General features: G+C 43.4%; 1 protein-coding gene across 1 annotated transcript in view; it reads right to left on the reverse strand.

Annotated features, from left to right (window-relative positions):
- Positions 1-2193: 2193 nt before the first annotated feature.
- Positions 2194-22809, reverse strand: part of LOC121875943 (vitellogenin-1-like) — a 57153-nt gene continuing 36537 nt past the window's right edge. The window contains exons 2-4 of the mRNA XM_042380736.1: positions 6825-7575; positions 2795-2881; positions 2194-2199 (exon numbers count right to left, since the gene is read on the reverse strand). Of these exons, the coding sequence (XP_042236670.1) occupies positions 2194-2199; positions 2795-2881; positions 6825-7172 (441 nt within the window). The 5' untranslated portion in view covers positions 7173-7575. The remainder of the gene's footprint in view (positions 2200-2794; positions 2882-6824; positions 7576-22809) is intronic.

Consider the following 22809-nt stretch of genomic DNA (forward strand, 5'->3'; position numbering starts at 1 on the left):
ATGGTGGCGGTAGTGTATTATGGTGTGTGAGGAAGGGGAAGGAAGGGAGAGGAAGGAGGGGGCAAGGAGGGGAAGAAGAATGGGAGGGAAGGATGGAAGGGAAGGGAGGGGGGAAGGAAGGGGAAAGGGGTGGAAGGGAGGGGAGGGAGAGAGGAATGGACGAGAAAAGAAAGGGAGAGGGAGGGTGAAGTAAAGAAACGGGTGGGTGGGAAGGGGACAGGAAGGGAGAGATATGAGTGGGGAAGGGGAAAGCAGCTGACAGACGCACCCTGATAGCTTAATCCCGCCATCTGTCCCCCTCAACCACACACACACTCTCTCAGTCTCAGGTCACGGCAAGACAACAGTCCCAGCCAGAGGTCAATTCTCTCACTACAGTAAAACCTCTATATACCGGGCTATATGTGAGGCGAGTCCGTTAAATCCAAGTCCGTTAAATATGAAACATCCTTCTAACGGACTTTTATGTAAGAGGCGAGTCCGTTAAATCCAAGTCCGTTAATTATGAAACATCCTTCTAAAGGTCTTTTATGTAAGAGGCGAGTCCGTTAAATCCAAGTCCGTTATATGGAGGTGTCACTATATAAGAACATAAGAACATAAGAAAGTGGGATACTGCAGGAGGCCGACTGGCCCATACAGGGCAGATCCCTTCACACCCATCCCAGCACTTCCATGTGCCTATCCAACTTCGTCTTGAAGCTCCCTAGCGTCCCCGATCCTACTATAGCACTCGGTAGCCTATTCCACATATCCACAACTCTATTACCAAACCAGTGCTTGCCTATATCCTTTCTGAATCGGAATTTATCTAATTTAAAGCCATTTGTTCTAGTTATTTCGTTATTACTGAGCTTCAGAACATCTTCCATTTTACCTTGTTAATCCTACTCCAATTTGTACACCTCTATCATATCTCCCTAACTCTACGCCTCTCTAATGAATGTAAGCCTAAGCTTTTCAGTCTTTCTTCATATGGAAGGTTTCTAATATTATGGATAATTTTTGTCATTCTTCGTACTCTTCCAAAGAATCTATGTCCATTCTATAATAAGACACCAGAACTGAACCGCATAATCCATGTGGCCTCACTAATGCTAGGTAAAGTTTCAAGATAACGTCAGCAGTTCTGTTACCACAGACCCAGATATGAACCCAAGAATCCTGTTTGCCTTGTTGCGAACGCTAATACATTGTTTTCTAGGTTTCAAGTCGTTGCTAACAAATACACCTAGATCTTTTTCACAAACTGAGTTTTCTATTTCCGTGTTACCTAGTTTATACTTAACGTTTGTATTTGTCTTCCCTATCTGTAGTACCTTGCATTTATCAGTATTAAAATTCATTTGCCAGTCTACTGACCACTCATGTAAGGTATCTAGATCTCTTTGAAGGTGTTCAAAGTCACTGTCTGAATTTATCGCTCTCCCCATTTTGGTATCATCTGCAAATTTACTAATCCTACTAGTTATGCCTAAATCAAGATCATTAATGAATATAACAAACAGCAGAGGGCCTAATACAGATCCCTGGGGAACTCCGCTTTGACCGCAATCTAGTCTGATTCTTTAACTCATTTATGCTGACTCTTTGTTTCCTACCAGTTAACCATGACCTAATCCATTTTAATACTGATCCACCCATTCATGTGCTTCTACCTTCTTATCAATCTCTCATGAGGGACCTCTATCGAATGCTTTACTGAAATCTAAATAAATTATATCATATGACTTATCATTATCTACCGCTTCATATACTCTGAGAAAAAGTTAAGCAAATTTGTGAGACAAGAACGTCTCTGGGTGAACCTGTGCTGAGAAGAATGAATTAAGTTGAATGTTTCAAGGTGGCTTTGATTTTTGTAGCAATAATTGACTTAGCAACTTGCCTATGATTGACGTAATAAGTTTGGTACAAGTCGCACAGGTAGATACACCAGCGACTAAGTAACAGGTAACTCTGGTCAGCGACTACTGAGGGACAGACCGGGATCCCAATAAGTGACTGAAGAAATTTCCTGGTATTATATTACAGTCGAGGAGAATTAACAACCAATGACCTAACAACCAGTGACTTAACCTGTGACCTTAAGACATGTTTGACCAGCACAAGGTAACAGCATCAATTATTATTAATGAGCACCTGTATATATGTGCAGAGAGAGAGAGAGGCGGTGGTTTAACTGGTCGTCTGTTACACCTGAGAATTAACATATTACAACGGTACACTACATTACCACACCTCGCTGACCTAACACTCTCCCATTGGTGTCTCATAACTGCTCTGGGTCTCACTCTTACATTGCATCCTCTTCACCACTAACCCTTTGTTTAATGAACTGACAAGTGTGAAGAGTCAAATTCCACAGAAAACAGGAAGACATGCCCTTTGACCTCGACGACCTGGCCTTTGACCTCGACGACATGCCCTTTGACCTCAGGTGGTATACTGCCTCGCCATCAGTGTTACCTATCTCCATTACTGACTAGCTAATACAAGTGGCTGGACACTTTCACAACTTGGCCATCACCTGTGTAAACGAGCGTCCACTTGGCAATTCAAGTGATGATGAATAATGAAAGTCTTTATTCCTGTGGTAGACGTACTAGTGTGTGTGTGTGTGTGTGTGTGTGTGTGTGTGTGTGTGTGTGTGTGTGTGTGTGTGTGTGTGTGTGAGAGAGAGAACGTGTATGTATGTACAGTATGTGTGAATAAGCAAGTGTGTGTGTGTGTGTGTGTGAGAGAGAGAGAGAGAGAGAGAGAGAGAGAGAGAGAGAGAGAGAGAGAGACTCACCTGATCATACTCCTGCTCGGTCTCCTTCTCCTTATCAGACTTCTCAGACCTGGACGAGGCAACTGATTCCGTCGACGTCGATTTCCTCTGCAAAACAAAGCTACAATATACCCACAAATTTACAGCTAAAATAACCAAAAGATTTGCCTGACCTAACCTAAGCTAATCTACTTTAACCTAATCTAGCTTAACTTAATCTAGCTTAACTTAATCTAACCCAACAATCTTATATAACTTTACATAATATAATATAACCTAAACTATTCTAATTTCACACAATGTTGATCAGAAAAAAATAAAAAAAATATGCCAAAGGAGGGTCACACACACACACACACACACGCACACACACACAGGTAAGGCTACAGGGTCGATTTTTTTTCCTCGTCGAAGGTGCTGCTGAGGCGTCACGACCACTGGAGGGAGAGGGATAGGGGGGGGAAGACCTGTCCGATGTGTGAATGGAGGTAGGTAAAGGGTCTCTCTCACACACACATGGCTCGGGTCACTTATTTAATACTATTGTTATTTTCGTTCTATCCTCAATTACCCTTTACAGTTGAACGTATCTATAATTATTTGAAGCTATCAATAATATTTCCATTCAATTATATATCCTTTTAATTAACGTATTAATAATTACCCTTAAAATGACTTATCAATTACACCTTTAAAATGAAGCAAAAATAATATTACCCCTATAGGTGAATGAATCAACAAGGCGTGATGCTCCTTTGTTTCATCAGTGTCGGGTACGCCATCCCAACCCACCTTTGTCAACAGTTGTGGCATACGATGCAAACTATAGAAACACAAACGCTTTAGGCTAGACGAAGGAGGGTCAAGTTTATCAATTTTTAGTGTGGGCAAGAGATACTAACTTCAGTAGCCCTGGGAGGGATTGGAGTGTTAGGTCAAAGTGATTCACGTTTCCTGTTATTAATAGTTATTTGGTAGACAGGCTGGGTGTACCCGTTGTAGTGGCGCGCTAAGACTACCGTATCGGAAATAAATTTACACCACTTATACGATGATTATACATGGATAGGTGGTATTATTATTATTTATTATTGTGATAATATATAAATTACCAATAAAAAGTATTTTTTAAATGTGTTGAAATAAGGGCATTAATTTAACATAACCTCTTCAAGTTGTGTAAACAGTAGCGTACACTTTAACTACACCGTTTTCATTTTACACTCATAAGTTGTAACTACAGACTAATTAAAAACATTCAACACGTGACAATCCATTACCATACGTAAATAATTATCACACCGTTTAACATCAGTACACTTGACTCAATGTTTGTGTTCTCATAAGAGTATAAAATATCCTACACATATTGATGCTGTACTGTACTTACTGTCTGTGGGTCGGGCGTCGGTTAGGGCTGGTCCCGTGTTGTTGGTTTTTCTCAGTAGCTGGAGAATACTTGCCAGTTTGTTTACCGTCACGGGGTAAATGTTCGCCATTGCTTGTTAAAAAATGAACAACTCACAAATCATAATAATCCATAAATATGATGATAATTTGTGATCAAAGCATTCGTATTAAAGAGAAAATACCCCCAAAAAGTAATAATTAACGAAAAAATCCTGTGTGATTTTTTGTGTATTCATCTAGGAAATCTAAGAACTGTATGCCACGCCACATCGGCTCTCTAGCAAAAACACCGTAACTAAACCTCAACCTAATGATGATAAAATAAAACATACTGAACTGGATGAGATTAGCCCAAGCTTTGCCTTCGCCCGGATACGGAGAAAAAAATATCCTAGTACGATCCGCCTCCTAGGCCACCCGCACCTCCCTACCAAATTCCAGCTGTGTTCAAAACAGTGAAAATGCATAATGAACAGACACAAATAATGTACAGTATTTATGTATATTGATATTAGTTACCTAGGTTCAATATGCATTCAAAATCACCCGCCAAGATGAAAGAGGACCACCATACTCGTCATAAATAATTACCCATAAACAGTACAATTCTTAAAAAAGTACAATTTTAACCAACTTTGATAACTCTCCAATTAAAAATAACTGATTAAGACTTTGTCCCAGTTACTCTGATTTACTGAAGTATTCGGTTAAATGAAATCGAACCTGAATAGAAAATGGTCTCACACCACAAGCTGAAGAAAATGAACAACTTATGGGGAAACTCTTGTATTTTATATTATATTTTAATGCTTCACTAAACCTCGACCTACACTTGACTACCTTAATCTAACCTAACTTCCCGATGCATGGAATTTACTTTTTTGTTTTCTCTGAATCTCTCTCTCTCTCTCTCTCCCACTGTTCTCTCACACACTGCTCTCACTTTTCCCTCTCTCGTACACACACACACAAACACACTTCTCTCTCTCTCCCTCCCTCTCTCTTCCAGGAGCACACTGATGCAACATAGGGTATGTGGAGTCCCATCGGGTATCTAAGTCTCACCCAGGCCTCGCATGTGCTGCTGTAGGTCACCTGGGAGGGGTATTAGAGGCCCAGTGACCAGGTAATCGTAGCATTGTGTACAAGGGAAGGAACAGGTGAAGTACATTTCCCTAGTTTTGTATCGCACCTCGGGTAAGTCATCCTAGTATCGCCACAATGCAAGAACAAATTTACAAGTATTCCAAGTCTAGTTTAAGATATTTTCCCCAGGTGATAACTACAGAACTAATTAGATAGACGCAGACAGATGGATAAACTTCAGCAATGGACGAAGAGGAGAACCAGGGAAAACACAAACATCTTGACTAGGTTGGGTTTCTTTAATCACTAACGTTTCGGAAAATACTTTTCCATCATCAGAGCCAACTGTAGAAAACAAACAAAAGTAAAAAAAAAAATACAGGTAATATACAATAAAAACGTAACATTATTCTAAAATTTTCCTTCCGCAATATATACAAAAAGTATTATAATTTAAAACCAATAATAATGACAAGAGACCTACGTACAAAAAAAAATATATATACATATACATATACATATATATATATATATATATATATATATATATATATATATATATATATATATATATATATATATATATATATATATATATATATATATATATATATATATATATATATATATATATATACAGGAGCCGTAGGGTGAAAAAAAAATCACAGGAAGCCATATCACAAATGGATGGTTTCCACAATGAGCAGGTCCGCCTCACAGTTGTTCCTGCCAAGAACTGAGAAATCAAACTTCAAAAACGGGTGGTCATGTTGGTGGGCGTGGTTACGGATAGCTGAATGTGGTGGTTGTGTGATTAACTGGCCTGTTCGGACGGAACCGACCCAAGTGCTCATGGATGCGAGTTATCAAATGTCTTTTTGTTTGACCTATATATGCTGCCCTACTGCTACCACACGTAAATTGAGAAACAACTGAGGATTGCAGGTGTGTGGGTATGATGTCTTTAATGTTAACGATTTTTAATATATTTGAACTCCGGGCTTTGAAGACTTGTGTAAGTTTGTTTCTAAGGCTGAAACTGAGTGGGCCTGTGTACGGGATGGTGAAGTAGAAAGAATATTTAGGAACGATGTGGATTTGAGGCTGTGTGAGACCAAAAATCCCATTAAGGGTTTTGCCTATTTAAGTATCTGTAAATCTCTTAGGGAAACCATAATTAAAGAGTAGTTCCTTTATGTATTTCAGTTCAATGTCCAAGTGGAAATAGTTTGAACATTTATCAAAGGCTCTGTCGGTAAGAGTACGCACAAGATTTCGTTTGTAATTAAGAGGAATGGAAGGATTTTTTTATAGATAGATAAATATATAGACAGAAATACAGACAGACATAAATAAACAGATAGATAGACAGACAGACAGATATTCAATAGGTAGAATCATCACACGAATACACATGGGTCAGTCTGTACAGTACACAAGACAAATGTTGGGTTACTCACAGCGGCTCTAACAGCGAGTCACTAAACCAAACACTTACAGACATATGACTATTATCCCCTTAAGACCACAACATAAGAAGCATTGTTCAACTCACCCGTCCGTCCATCTTCCACTTAGGCGAACCTTTGTAATTCTTGTATCTGTTGGAGGATAAGCTGAAGTTCTTGGCGTTCTTGTCGCTGGCCATGAGCTTCTCCTTGAGGGCCTGCTTGTTGTGGTTGTTGTTGAAGCCATTGGTGGTGCTCTTAGACGAGGCCAGGTTCGGGGTACTGGTGGAGGAGGAGGACGAAGCGGAGGAGGAGTTGCGGTACCGACGGTGACACTCACACATGTTGGAGTGTCTGCTGGTGTCGTGACAGACGGGGCTGGAGTGGTGGTGTCTCAGGGACTTGATGAATATGCAGGTGGCCAAGTCGTCCTGCACCGCGTCCGTCTTCCCCATCTGTCACATTTTATTGAGGGACGCCACTGAGAAAAAGGGGTCCGGGTCACCACTCCCAACACCTTGACACCGACTACGACACAAAATAACTTAACTGTCGAGGAATATAAAGGTTAATTTCTCACCTTAATACCGAACTGTACATAACGCCCGCGGTCACTCAGTCTTTATGATGACACCTGAGACACCTGAGTACCACAGTTATTAAGGCTTGTGGGTATTCTTCACCTTGATGTTGAAAATACTCAGCCTTTTTATCATTCCACTAATATCCACAAATTAGTTTTCACTGTCGGTCGTATTACACTAATATAAAACACTATATTTCGTAAAAACTCGGTACACTGGCGCTGTTAATATTCTATGTCCTTTATCCATTCACTGTAAACACTAAAATATAAATCTGAAATAAATAAAAATACGTTGACATGACTGGACCATTTTCACAACACGTCAGCTTTACGACTCACTGAGATCAACGGTAGAGTGTTTCATTGTCCTTGTTCACGACCATGGTGAGGAGTACCACACGCCCTCACACTACCCTCAACACACTGTACATCCTCACCATCACTCCTACACGAAAGAAAATTAACATAGGTCTTATTTTTCTTCTCTTCACACCCTGGCGTTCCGGACTGGCAACAGGTGTGGGAGTGAAAGATACAGGTGTGTGGGTGAAAGGAACAGGTGTGTGAGTGAGAGAAACGGGTGAGTGATACATTATCCCCACCACCTACACACACCTGCCGTTTCTATCTGTCCTCTTGAACAAATATTTACACACACACACACACCTTACGACTCACATAACACGGTCAAGACAATAACATGGTGTGGTGATTCTTCCCTCCCGTGTCATCTGGATACCTTCCATGTCAGGTGTCAAGGAGGTAATTTATCCCGTGTCAGGAGGTGTCATATGCATAAGAGACATGACACTGATTTCTTCCACGTCAGGATTCAAGATGAAGCTGGGCTCTTCCTCAAAATAAACTTCAGCCTCGACACACACACACACACACACACTCTCACACACACACACACACTCAAGTCTAAGGTCGACACACCTCCTGTTTCACTACATCCTCGACCACTCCTGTAAAAGAAAACAACTTAATTAGAGCGAAAATTGAAAGTAAACAATAATAAACAAACAAACAAAAGATATTTAACTGTAAGACTATCAAGAAAGGTAAACAAGAAACAAACAAATAGAATATAACTACATAAACAAAAGGTAAACAGATAAAAAACAAGAACAAATTGCAATTAAAAATATCAACAGTAAGTCAAGGACAAACGTTCAGACATCAAACAAACTTCACAATAAAGACTATGTGTGTGTGTGTGTGTGTGTGTGTGTTAGTAGTAATAGTAGTAGATGTATTTGTAGCAAGAACAAACACACTACAGTACACTTGGCAACAATACATGGACTGTACCCAAAAAAATAAATACAATACCAGAAGCGACAACTGCATGTGATTACCCTGCCATGTAAACAAATGACGTCACAAAACCAGCGTGTGGGGCGATGCTGAAAGACGAATACATTCTTACCTCCCGTGACAGACCGTCTTCTAAAACACCAACAACACCAAGAATATGATATAAAATCTCGGTGGGTTTAGTAATATAAGGTGTGTGTGTTGTGACGGCCTTATGAATAAATACATAATAAGTATACTGTAGACTGTATACTCTGGGACTCAAGTAATGGTCATCTTACCCCAGTGACGTGTGGCAATGAGGAGGTCAATTCTGAGCTGTAATAGTACTGAAGCAACATGTGTTAAAAGGGTAAATAGTGCCAAGATTAATCTCCCTCAGACAGTAGCCCCAGGGGGACGTCAGTCACCTGTGGAACTAATTACCTGAAGGACCAAGGTGTGATGGCCCTGTAGGTGTGTTTGTATGAAAGAGGGCGTCACAGGGGCACCCCTCAGTGATGCCAGTTCTGTTGTTACTGTGACCAGGAAGGTTAAGTGTGTGAGAGTGAGAGAAGAGAGAAAGAAAAAAAAGGGAGGGTGACAGAGAAGGCTTCACATGAGACAGAGGAGAGCACAGTAGCATTGCATGTGATCTTGACTATTTAGTTGTTCCTTTTATAGACACCAAACCCTCTCCTCATACCGTGTTCATCCAATACCGTTGCTTTCATCACATCACGTACTGTATATACAAGTTTACCTCAGACCTGAACTTGAAGTCACCTCAGGCAAGAGATGGTAACCTGGAGGTGTCGATGTTTTAATATATTACACTGACAATTCAACAGGTACGGGGATCTTTAACCCCGTATTTCAAATTAGTCAATACACAATGCATTAATAAAAAAAAGTTTGAGAATATATGTTCACCGTAAAATTAACTACAAAATAAAAAGAACATTCACAAGCTAATGGTGGAGGAAGGAAGGGGGATGAATAAGAACAAGATAGCAGATAAACAAAAGAACATAAAACATAAACCTGTTTTAGTGCTAGGCGACCACATCCTGCTACATGGTCAAGGTTACATGCTCGGGATACCTCACTACACTGTAAATTACCTCAAGCTCTTACAATGGTGTTTACAGTGTCCGTCTACCGTGTATAATATAATGCCTGCCAGACGTATGATAACAATAACAATGAAGTCGAGGTTATCATCTTTCTGAATGAACTACAACGACCATGATACTTCATTTATTTAACAATACAATATATTACTGTTATTTCTATAAATGTGTGCGTGTATGGGGAGGTATCATTAATGTCAGTACCTTCTAATAGTACCAGACATGACAGTGTACAGATAATACGGCCACAGGTCAGCCATGGTGTACTGTATATTGTGGTGGTAGAGAATGATGGTAATAGTGGTGGTAGAGGATGGTATCGGTAGGGGTAGATGATGGTGGTGGTAGCAATGGCAATAGTAACGATGGTACAATGATTCAGTTTACACATTGTTTCAGTACCAACACCGAGAAGGAAAAAAAATACCAAAAAACTCACTTCATTAATGTTCGTGACCGTAATGAAACTCTCCCACCCTCCCCTCCACCCCGCGACACCACACCCACGCCACGCCCTACACTCTGGTTATGGCTCTCCACTTTTGCATATCGCCGCATTAGTTGACATTCTAAACCAAGGAAGACAACAGCAGCTTCTGAATACGTTACTACTAGATAAGGCTAATTCATAGACAACAAAAGCGAGTAATAGCTTTTGTCCAGAGGTTCAGTGTTTACAAGGATAACATGAAGATTAGACACCCTAGTTTATTTCACGTGATGAGTAAACACCCTAATGCGAATCTAATCTAACCCAATTTAAAGTAATCTAACTTAACCTAACCCAACCTATAATATACAATTCAAGGACGCGGTGGCCGAGTAGTTACAACGTTTGACTTCTGTTCTAAGGGTAGTTAGTTCGAGGCCGGGGCTCTCCCAGTCCACCAAGCTGTGACTGGGTACCTGTTTTGAGAGAGAGAGACCAAACACAATAGTTACAGTACCAGCTCGTCAAGATGGCAGAGAAGAGACTATCAGACCATCGCCAGCACTCCAATGTCAGCACCTTCGTCAGCACACCTACCACCACCTAAGTCAGCCGTTCCATTTCAACATGTTCATCAGCACCCTTCGTCAGTATCTCCTTCAGTAACTTCAAAGCTTCAGCGTCAGCCGTTAACATCAATACCTCTGCCAAAAGCTCTATCAACACCGCCAGTACCTCCATCAGCACCGCCAGTACCTCCATCAACACCGCCAGTACCTCCATCAACACCGCCAGTACATCCATCAACACCGCCAGTACCTCCATCAACACCGCCAGTACCTCCATCAACACCGCCAGTGCCTCCATCAACACCGCCAGTACCTCCATCAACACCGCCAGTACCTCCATCAACACCGCCAGTACCTCCATCAACACCGCCAGTACCTCCGTCAACGCCCCAACACACACACATAGATTGTTGACAAAATAGCCCACATAAGCCGTAGTTCATAGAGCGTGTAAAGGTTATGAGGGACCCAGATGGCTTTATGAGGTGTCGGCGGGGAAATAGTGGCTCAGCAGACATAAGAGGTGTAGGTCTGACTGACACGTGAACTGACTGTAATGATAAGTCAAAAAGTTATGCGGTAATATTTGTATTCTTGGCAAAGCTCTGCTCACTTGTGGTTTCCATGGTAACCTTCACATTTCGCAGACGTTGATTGGTTGAGTCATGATACCACATAGATTCAAAATAACAGAATTTCTATAACAGTATCTTTCGCGGTACCCCACTTACCCCCTCACACACACACACGATCGACCTCGGTTAACGCGGGGTTTTTTTTTATACAGCGTCACTCACTTGTTCGTGCACATTAAATGCTTTTACGGATATCTCACATCGATGACTTCAATAGACGTATCCCTCAGTGTTGTAAAGCATATGTATCCCTACAGTAAGGTCAATGTAAGGTGATCATTTGAGTTAGCGTGGCGTGTGGGGCGGCGTGTAAGGCAGCGGGCAGCGTAGGAATGTCAATGATGGGTTTAACAGAGCGGCGAATAGCGATGCAGTTCTGGAGCCTTGACTCCGCCACCCACCCAAAGATGGCGTCCAAGTCGACCAAAGAAGCGATTCTCAATTTGATGGATAAATTATTTTTTCAAGGTATTGCGATAATAATATTAATAAATGTACTTGAAAAATACAATTAAGTTACACACAAACTCAAATTCTACAAAAATATAAAAAATAGACCAAATTAACAATACTCAGGCATTTCTTAACAGCCAATCGGGAGGCAATCATACCATAAGACAGCCAATCAGGTGATCAGTTGAGAAGATAAGGATATGGAGCGCATCGACCAATTAAAATTCAGGCAAATGTATATAAACAGGAAATTATTAACTCGATTGGCCCAGTAGCTGCTCGGACATAGCTCTCCAAAACACAGACAGACACATTATTTCTACGTTAACCCACTCCTTTAGCGGCACGGGACAACAATATTCAACTCTTTTGTTAATCTTTTGTCTCGCGAGTAAATAAAAGATAGGCGTTACTCTTTTGTTTCAGGAATTAACAAAAAAATATATTCGTTAGTCTTTTGTTTCGTCAGTTAACAAAAGATAAACACAAGTAACTCAGCAGCAGAAGCGCGAGGCCCATGTTTACGTCTGTGTGAAGTATCAGGTAGTCGGTAGCCTCTCGCGTTACACTGCCTGGCGAATACTGCCTCTGCCACTCTCTCAACTCAGCAGGAAGTGTATCGTCACCACACACACACACACCACAAGAAGCTCTTAAGTCGTGTTTATTATAGTGAATGAGGCGACACAGACAGACACGACTAGCCACTACGACCACACGTCACCTGCCACACCCAGCTCGTGCAACACACCTCATTCTTTCCTCTGGTATACTGTACAACGGTTTTGTTAGTAAAAAATACATTATTATTATTATTATTATTATTATTATCAACATTATCACTGCCATCATTATTATTTCATTATTATCAACATTATTAAGTATTATTATTATTATTATTATCATTTTTATTATTATAGAAGTAAATAAAGGAGAACGGATTAACGTTTGTACAGAATGAATAATAATTAAAATAATCACAGATGTAAAAGAAAACGGTTTCCGGGAGACTGTTCTAATCTCGTAGATGTTGACCTACAGTAATATCGTGACGGCAGGTTGTCAGCTGTAGTGAGACGTAGTTAGGAGTGTAAGGGTCGTGCTGTGACAAGGGAAGAGAGGCTATAAAACAACCACAGTCCAATACAGAAAAGGTCAGGTGTCTGTTAACCCGTTCACTGCGATTGTCCCATCTAGAGAGTCAACAGTATTAACGGTGTGTGTAAACAGTGTAATCACGTCGGAAATAATTGGTACTATGGTGTAATGACGTCAACGGCAGCTGTGGGTCACTAACCAATCGGTGAGGATGGCACTGACGTCACAAATCTTGTGACGAGAGGACGTTTGTAGTCAACAGTTGTCGTGTAGAAGTACTGTATTACACATGCTACAGTGTACAGTTGTACACCCTCCCTCTGTACTATATCACACGCGTTACAATGTACTCCCACCCTCACTCTACCTGACAGTACAACATCACCTACTTCCCAATGTACTTCCCTCCAAGGATTAGAGACAGTAGCCCTACACCCAACCCACGTCAGGAGACCAACACCTCCCCGCTGGCCCTGTGCTTGGTGTTTCTCTCTCTTGTCACTCGAAGGAATCCAACCTTACCATTGTTAAGTGGTGGTGAGTCAAGGAGCATGGCAGACAGCCTCAGAGGAGCAGAAATTACGAGTTAGAGAGTGAGAGGGGAGAGTGGTGAGTGTTGCGAGTGGTGGGTGATGAAAGGGAAGGGTGGGAAGGGGGGAATGAGAGAAGAACTGAAGGAATGGATGAAGGAAACAGTGAAGGATGAAGTGAGGGGAGGGGTGAGAGAGGGGGAAGGGGGGGTGAGAGAGGGGGAGGGGTGAGAGAGGAAGGAGGGGGTGAGAGTCCCTGGGGAAGCCTCGCGCGTGCTGGTGTTTATACTCAACATTCCTACACAATCTGGGCGGCGATGGGTGGCGTTCTGCCTGCCACCCACCGCCCACCACCCCGGCCAGGCAACTATGTGGCTATCTTTCATAATGACCCGCCGCCCACCGCCCCACAACACGGCCACAGTCACCCCTCATCGCCCACTATTTGTACACTACATGCCCGGGTGGGGAGGGGGGTGGGGAGAGGGAAGGGGTGAGGGGGTGGGGGAGGGAAGGGGTGAGGGGGGCAGAAGGGAGCTTACACTGGGAGGTAGCAACCATGAGGGAGGGAGGGAGACAGAATAGTGTGTTCCTGTGTTAGTTCAGTGACTCATCCTCACCACACACATACACACACTATCCTTGACACCTGGACCAGCTCGTGTAGTGACAATAGGATGGATGGTGTCACCTTTTAGGATTGTTTACTAACTCTCTAGGGAATGATGCACGTAAGAGGGTCAGGAGGTGTGGTGCTGGGGTCAGGGGAAAGGGTGGTGCTGAGGTCAGGGTGGTGCTGGGGTCAGGCTGGTGCGGAGGTCAGGGTGATGCTGGGGTCAAGGGGTGGTTTGGTACTGGGGTCTCAAAATAGAGCAATGTGTGCCAGGTGTTGTCAGGGGTGTCAAGCGGGTGTCAATGTGTGCCATGAGGGGATGGAAAGTGCCAATAGTGTATCAAGGGGCATCAGGAAAGTGTCAAGGGGCGTTAGGAAAGTGTCAAGGAGGGGTGTCAGAGATCTAAGGAGATGGGGGTGTGTCAAAAGTTAATACAGTGTTCATAATTAACACTTCCCCGTTAACACTATCCAGAAGACCCCACCCACTCCCCCCATGTCGCTGGCTCTAATTCCGTGAAGGAGATATTCTTGGAGTCACACTTGACGGTTTAATCAGCAACCACTCGAGGAGGTAGGAGGGCCTGCAGGTGGGCGAGGTTAGGGAGGGTCTATTTTGAGTGGGGGAGGGTGCTGGAGGACTCATACCCCTACACCCCTCCAAAATCCCCCACGCAAACCCACAACCTCCCGTATGGCTTATCACTGGTCAGAATTCTTCCTCACTGCCACACGACTATTTCTCACCTGGCCAAGAATTTCATGGCCAATCTACTCTGCTGGTGGTGTATTCATAACTCTCTCTTACCTGGCACCTTTATCAGTGTTATGATTTGACGTTATTGGTTTTAATCTCTCTCACAGACGTAAACACAACATACAACGTGATAATTCCAACTCAGCAGCATCAACACAGGTAAGCTACAGTTATCACCACACAGGTAAACTACAGTAATCGTCACACAGGATCATGCCCAAGATGATTTATTATATTCTACCCTGAACGCGCCACTACAGAGGGTACAAAACGTGCCTGCAGGTGAGGGGGGGGGCATCACTGAGGCACGAGGGGGAGAAGGGGTTACTCTGAACACCTGGACAGCAACAGGTAGAGAGAGTGATTCACAAGCCCAGGTGGTTATCGCTCCCCCGAGATGCCAAAATCAGTGAATAAAGAAAGTTTATATATTTTTTTGTCGTTCTTAATATGACTCGGCTAAAACATTCTAGTCCTGAGGCGAGAATATAAATAGAAATTACATATCTTTCTACAAACACTAAGACGTGAATTATTGGTTAACTGGTGACAAAGGAAAGCCATAAAACTATCCCATGGTCAGGGACGGCGAGACGAGGTGTGCTGGTAGCGAGAGACCCCCCGCAGGGATGGCTATTGTCAGCTACCAAGACGTGAGCAAGCAAGACCCCGGCGGCTGAGGGCTTCACGTGGCCGACACACCGCTGTCTCACCCACTTAACACATGAGTCTCCACTTTAAAAACTCTCAGAACAGTCCCTCCTCCTCCTTCAGACAACCGTGAACCTTAGGTGTTGATGTGTGTGTCCTAGTTTCTTCCACACCACGAACCACTAAATCCACAAACCCTACCATCTCATAACCCAAGAATCCAACCATCCCATGAACCCACGAACCAGGCACCCCATGAACCCACAAATCAACTACCCCATGAACCCACGTACCAATAATCCCATTAACGAATCCACGAACCCATACCTTCAACCTACCACCCCATGAACCGTCAAACCATCTACAAAACAGTTCCAAACACCATCAGTCTGGTTCACACTCCTGCTGTGTTGACCAATGACATCTTACGAACGCTTAACGGTAAAGTAACACAGGAATTACGTAACATAAGGAAGGTCTACACCCTTCCTTCCCTCCTGGATACTGAGATTGAAAGTGAATCATTTATGAAGACAGATTAACACAGGTACAAAGTGAACAAAAACAATATTGATATGGTTGAACCTTTCGAGTGCCGAAGCTCTCTTGATGGCTATTAATCAACTCTCTCTCTCTCTCTCTCTCTCTCTCTCTCTCCGTTCATATTTGTACAGGTTATTCCTCTGTTATGTTTGTACTTTTATCTGTTTTGTGTGTCTCTCTAACTGTGTGTGTGTGTGTGTGTGTGTGTGTGTGTAAGCAGAGCCATGTCAACAATAGCCGCATCGTTCACCTTAGCTTCAGTAAACACAAAACCACTTGGTAATAAACACCATCTTCTCTGGCCGGTCTCTCTCAAGGGTGCGGAGGCTGAGTGGACACATCGCTCGACTCCCATCCCAAGATTCACGTATTCGATCCCCGGGGTACCACTACTACCCCTCTCAGCTGTAAGTGGGCATCTAACCTAACCTAACCTCACAGATGGGGTAGTGAACAAAGTCGCGTTTAGCTTCTTCACACCTGCGTCAGGAGCTGGTGATAGTGATAGTAGTGACAGCTGGTGATAGTGGTGGTAGTGACAGCTGGTGATAGTGGTGGTAGTGACAGCTGGTGATAGTGGTGGTAGTGACAACTGGTGATGGTGGTAGTAGTGACAGCTGGTGATAATAGTGACAGCTGGAGATAGTGGTGGTAGTGACAACTGGTGATGGTGGTAGTAGTGACAGCTGGTGATAATAGTGACAGCTGGAGATAGTGGTGGTAGTGACAGCAGGTGATGGTGGTAGTAGTGACGGCTGGTGATAGTGATAAGTAGTGACGGCTGGTGATAATAGTGACGGCTGGAGATAGCGGTAGTAGTGACGGCTGGTGATGGTGGTAGTAGTGACAGCTGGTGATAGTGATAGTAGTGACAGCTGGTGATAATGAAACGACGGCTGGTGATAGTCGGTGGTAGTGACAGCTGGTGATGATGGTGGTAGTAGTGACAGCTGGTGATAGTGATAAGTAGTGACAGCTGGTGATAATGGTGACAGCTGGAGATAGTGGTGGTAGTGACAGCAGGTGATGGTGGTAGTAGTGACAGCTGGTGATGGTGGTGGTGAAAGTGACGGCTGGTGATGGTGGTAGTAGTGACAGCTGGTGATGGTGATGTAGCTAGTGACAGCTGGTGATAGTGGTGGAAGTGACAACTGGTGATGGTGGTAGTAGTGACAACTGGTGATGGTGGTAGTAGTGACAGCAGGTGATGGTGGTAGTAGTGACAGCTGGTGATAGTGGTGGTAGTGACAGCTGGTGATAGTGATAGTAGTGACAGCTGGTGATGGTGGTGGTAGTGACAACTGTGGTGATGGTGGTAGTAGTGACAGCTGGTGATAATGTGGTAGTAGTGACAGCTGGTGATGGTGATAGTGTTGACAGCTGGAGATATGGTAGTAGTGACAGCTGGTGATAATAGTGACAGCTGGAGATAGTGGTGGTAGTGACAGCAGGTGATGGTGGTAGTAGTGGTTGCTGAAGGTGACCACAAACAAGACGGAAGGTGTTAATGAACCTCTGAGAGCTCGTGAGGACCAGGCGGGACAACACACACACACGACACGGTGGTTCATTACTGTGTGTGTGTGTGTGTGTGTGTGTGTGTGTGAGTGTGTGTGTAACGATAACTGTGACGAATACCTTTACTTACACAACACAGAATCACAAATTACAGTCCCACTCATTAACAGAATCACACCAGGTAGGTAAACTAAGAGACGGCCAACAGGTGTGAGATAATAAAGAGAATAACAAATCAAATTACCTTTACTTATGTGAATTTTTCTATAGATCAACATATTTTAGCTTCGTTCTGAAATCACCAATCACAACATCAACATAACATTACTGAGCCAATAGGAATGCACTTCATCACACCAAACACCATCTGATTGGCCGCACCACAATGACTTAATGGTGTAGAGGCGGAGCGGACATTCCTAGTGCACTCAGGTAGTGTTTGTGTGAAGGAGGGAGAAGTGGCACATATTTGATAACAACTAGGCGTATATGGCCATGAGAGAGAGAGAGAGAGAGAGAGAGAGAGAGAGAGAGAGAGAGAGAGAGAGACTTTTAACAATTCAGAAAGCCGTCAGCAGCACCTCTAGACGCCTCCTGACAGCGGTACCACAGTGTCATCAAGAACCTGTATATTCATTTGAAAGTCAGCAGCACTTCCTGACACCAACTAACCTCTCTAACACTGTGTCAGCAAAATCAGTGACCCAAAAGAAATGTCAGCAATGCTTCCTGACACACGTAACTTCTCTAACAGTGTCAGCAACATCAGTCACTCAGCAATGCTCTCTGACACCAGTGCTCTCTAACACAGTATCAGCAGGATCAATGACTCAGAACAAGCGTCAGCCAACTGTGAAAGACATGTCAGCACGGTCACCCTCTATCCATCTTGCTGACGGTCGAGTTGACGACACGCGCTGACATGTTGTGACGCGAAAGAACTTGTCGGGAATGTTTTATGTGTTGACGTGTGTGTGTGTGTGTGTGTGTGTGTGTGTGTGTGTGCCAGACGAAATTCCAAAAACATAAGCACAAACAACCTGAGGCGTCTACACACACACACACACACACACACACACACACACACACACACACAAGGACACTCTTTAAGACTTCGTTAAGAGCCTTGAGTGCAGGGAAGGCAGAGGGGGGGGGGCAGAAGTCTTCAAGTAATATAGACAATAACGATAAAATATTTGTCGATTTTTATTCATAAACTGTAAGTAATCTGTTGGGAATTGGTGGAGGAGGGAGGGAGAAGGAGGAGGAGGAGGAAGAAAGGAAAGAGGAAGAAAGGAAGGAGGAAAGGAGGAGGAAGAGGAGGGGAAATTTGTTGTGTACTGTGGCGTGCCTTCTGATTGGTCAACAAGAAACTATAGTTGTGCTCGGTGATTGGTCAACTGGCAAACATCCTCTTCCTCACCCACATCCCCCTTCCTTACCTCCCCTTCCCTCTCGCACCCCCTTACCTCCCATTTCCCCTTCCTTCCCCCTTCCCCCCCCCACATATCTGCTTCTACCATTACTCGCGTCGTGGTGTTGTGTTTTGGTTGCCTCCTGATGTGTTGGTAGTCACGTCTCGCCACGCCCACTGATTTACTGTAATGGTGGTGGTGATGGTGATGGTGGTGATGGTGGTGATGAGACTTTTGGGACATCAGCGACTTGGCGAGAGAGAGAGAGAGAGAGAGAGAGAGCTGTACCTTTATTGTGTCTAAATCAAGGAAAAAAAATAATCTGAATGTTTAGCAAAAAAGAAAACATTTGAGTTCTCCCGGATGTGTTTTCTTCTCTTTTTGGTGTTTTCTTTCTTTTTTTTCTTTCCCTTCATCGTCTGTACCATCAAGTCACGTCCGTCATGATAACAAAGAGAACGGCCGGCAGGAAGTGAACGTCCGGCAACACCTACAGTGAAGGAAGAATGATAGTGTTTTTCCCACCACACCAGCAACTGATAAAAATTAGATTGGATCACCTGAAGAATCTCCACCCCAGCTTACTTCACCTCAAGATTAACCACCCTAACGCTAACCTAACCTAACCAATCATATCCTAATGCTAACCTAACCTAACAGAACCTAACTCTAACGTCAACCTAACCTAACTCTAACGTCAACCTAACCTAACGGCAAAGCTATTCTAACCTAACCAAACCCCAAATAGTGTAAGGTTAGATTTGTTAATATTTAGATGAAATTAGCAAGGGTGGTGATTCTTCAGGTGATCCAAAATACCTACAGAATGGTCAGCGTCAAGGACTATAAACACAGTACCCCCCCTCACCCTCTCCTGCTGCGCCTCCGTCACCACAACCTCATTACCATAAACCGGAGAAATTAAACTCTTATCTCAGGGTAGACGTAATGACACACCTCCTCTCGTTACATGAGGAGAGAGTGTGAAGAAATCTACAAGAAGCAAAAATACAGAGTGTGAAGAAATCTACAAGAAGCAAAAATACACTGAGAGAGAGAGGTGGGCTGGCGACTTCAATACTATAATTCTTTATCTCACCGAAGGTCCATTTCTACCCTTCCTCATCTAGCTCTCTCCTTTACCCATCTTCCTCTCCCCCTTCCTCATCTTCCTCTCCCCCTTCCTCATCTTCCTCTCCCCCTTCATATTTATATACACATACCACTCATCTTCCTATATACCTTCTCATCTGAGCTCTCTCCTTTACCCATCTTCCTCTCCCTTCCCTCATCTTCCTCCTCCCCCTTCCTCATCTTCCTCTCCCCTTCCTCATCTTCCTCTCCCCTTCCTCATCTTCCCTCTCCCCTTCCTCATCTTCCTCCCCCTTCCTCATCTAGCTCTCTCCCCTTTACCCATCTTCCTCTCCCCCTTCCTCATCTTCCTCTCTACCATCCTTCTCCTTTACCCATCTTCCTCTCCCCCTTCCTCATCTTCCTCTCCCCCTTCCTCATCTTCCTCTCCCCCTTCCTCATCTTCCTCTCCCCCTTCCTCATCTTCCTCTCCCCCTTCCTCATCTTCCTCTCCCCCTACCTACCTACCCCCCTTCCCCATCTACCCTCACTAATTCCACTAATGATCAAAGCTCCTCTGGTCGTTCACAGGGCCATGACCACCAAAGGGTGCCAACAGTGCCACGAAGGTCCACTGGCACCACGACCCACAGTGCCTTGTCTGTCTCTGGCACAACACACGCCACGAGGCACCAGGATGGGGAGGTGGTGAGGGAGATAAAGGAGGGAGGAGAGAAGACGGTGATGGGGAGGAAGAAGAGATGGGTAGAGAAGGGTGATGGGGAAGAGGAAATAAGAAGAGGGGAAGGAGGAGAGAATGGGTAAGAGTGTATAGATGGACGGATGGGAAACTTGAAGAAGAGTGGCACGAATAGGCACTGACCTAAGTTCGCTGGCACCTCCTTGTGACACACCAAAACACCTTCAGAAGCTCCCAATGGTCTTTATATGACCCTGAATATAAGACAGGTCAGTATATATCAGGTCCTATCGGGTCACATAGAAGACAGTTTCTTTAGTAATTAGCATAATGTAAGTGTGTGGTGGTGATCTTGTGTACCCCGAGAGAGAGAGAGAGAGAGAGAGAGAGAGAGACTACACGAAACGGTAAATAGAAGTACAACAATAATAATAATAATAATAATAATAATAATAATAATAATAATAATAATCTACCACCTGCCGACTGACTGAGGAGAGGGAAAGAAGAGATGAAGAGGGAGAGAATGAGAAAAAGAGATGGAGGAGGAGTGTGGGGATGAGGGAGGGGAGAGGGACGTGACTCACTACCACAACATCTTTGGACCAGCACGTGTGTGTGTGTGTGTGTGTGTGTGTGTGTGTGTGTGTGTGTGAGAGAGAGAGAGAGAGAGCGTGAGTGTGAGAGAGAGAGAGAGAGAGAGTGTAGTGACAGAAAACTTATTAAAAACAAAGGCATATAAAAAAAAATACTCATACATATTATCAACGAACAGACGCAGTATACAAAGTGAATCACACACACACACACACACACACACACAGGTACAGACCACCTCAATATGCATACCAATACTCGACGGTGACCAGGAAGAGCATTTTTAAGACTAGTCAACTAGCCAAGATGTATAAAAGACTAGCCAAGGTGTATAAAAGAACTAGCCAACTAGCCAAGGAATAAAATGTGTTTTATCCTAGTCTACCCTCGACCTAGTTCACTATTTCTGTGAAGCTCTTCCATTCAAGGTTAACGGCCATTCCTCCTCAGGGCAAAAAAAAATAAAAAATAAAATAAATAAATAAAAATATATATCCTGCCGCGGAGAAGCCTTTGTGTAAGTCATTATCTGAGTCCACACGCTTTATTACTGTCCTCTGCCTATTAACGCCTTCATCTTTGTTTGTTTGTTTGTGTGTGTGTGTGTGTGTGTGTGTGTGTGTGTGTGTGTGTGTGTGTGTGTTTATTATTTCGTCACAACACCTCCAGCATACATGAGTTATCCAAGACCAAACATATACTATACTTGTTTTGTTTCCGGGTCATAATATTAGGTCGCCAAGGTCACGCTAACGCTTCTGAGGATTCACTACACACACACACACTTACTTCAACAATAATAAAGACACACAAAGCTTCAATGGCTGTGTTTTAGTTAAGCTAATTTATTCCACCTTCCTTGACCTGACTGATAACGTTTTTCGCTAATGAGGAATATTTTATTGAGCTGTTAGAGTATTATTTTCTTTATTATTATTATTGTATTTCTTCATTTGGAAATTATATATACATAACACTTACCATTATGAGCCAATAACCACAGTATTGAGGAGTCGTTTTCAGAGCTTCGTAATGTATCCAAATTATCTCTCTCTCTCTCTCTCTCTCTCTCTCTCTTTCTCTCTGCGCGTTTGTGTCTCCTCTCTGAAACACAAAATAAAACACACTTATAAACAAGAATATAACTCACATCTCTGGCGGCACAGGGAAGAAAATGTCATTTAATTCACACATAAACCAGATTAACAGCGAAGTGTCTCGTCCATGCGGCATCAATCAAACGTATCTAGCCGGAACAACACTCCTGAGAACTGTGTCCCGTGTTGCAATACCGGATGTCCTCGTTGGGGTGTTGCTGCAAGTCACTCTGTTTCTTGTGCAGTTATTGAGGACAGATCTCTCAAGGCAGTCATACAGCTGCTCCACACAACTGGTTCCGTCTTGTGCAGCTACCAACAGCTTCACCACAAATGCGAGATACAGGTGATTGGATTACAGAAAGCACTACATAATAAACAAGGTAATGAGAGATGT

This window comes from Homarus americanus, unplaced genomic scaffold (assembly GCF_018991925.1).
Source record: "Homarus americanus isolate GMGI-L3 unplaced genomic scaffold, GMGI_Hamer_2.0 scaffold33468, whole genome shotgun sequence".
NCBI classification, from domain to species: Eukaryota; Metazoa; Arthropoda; class Malacostraca; order Decapoda; family Nephropidae; genus Homarus; species Homarus americanus.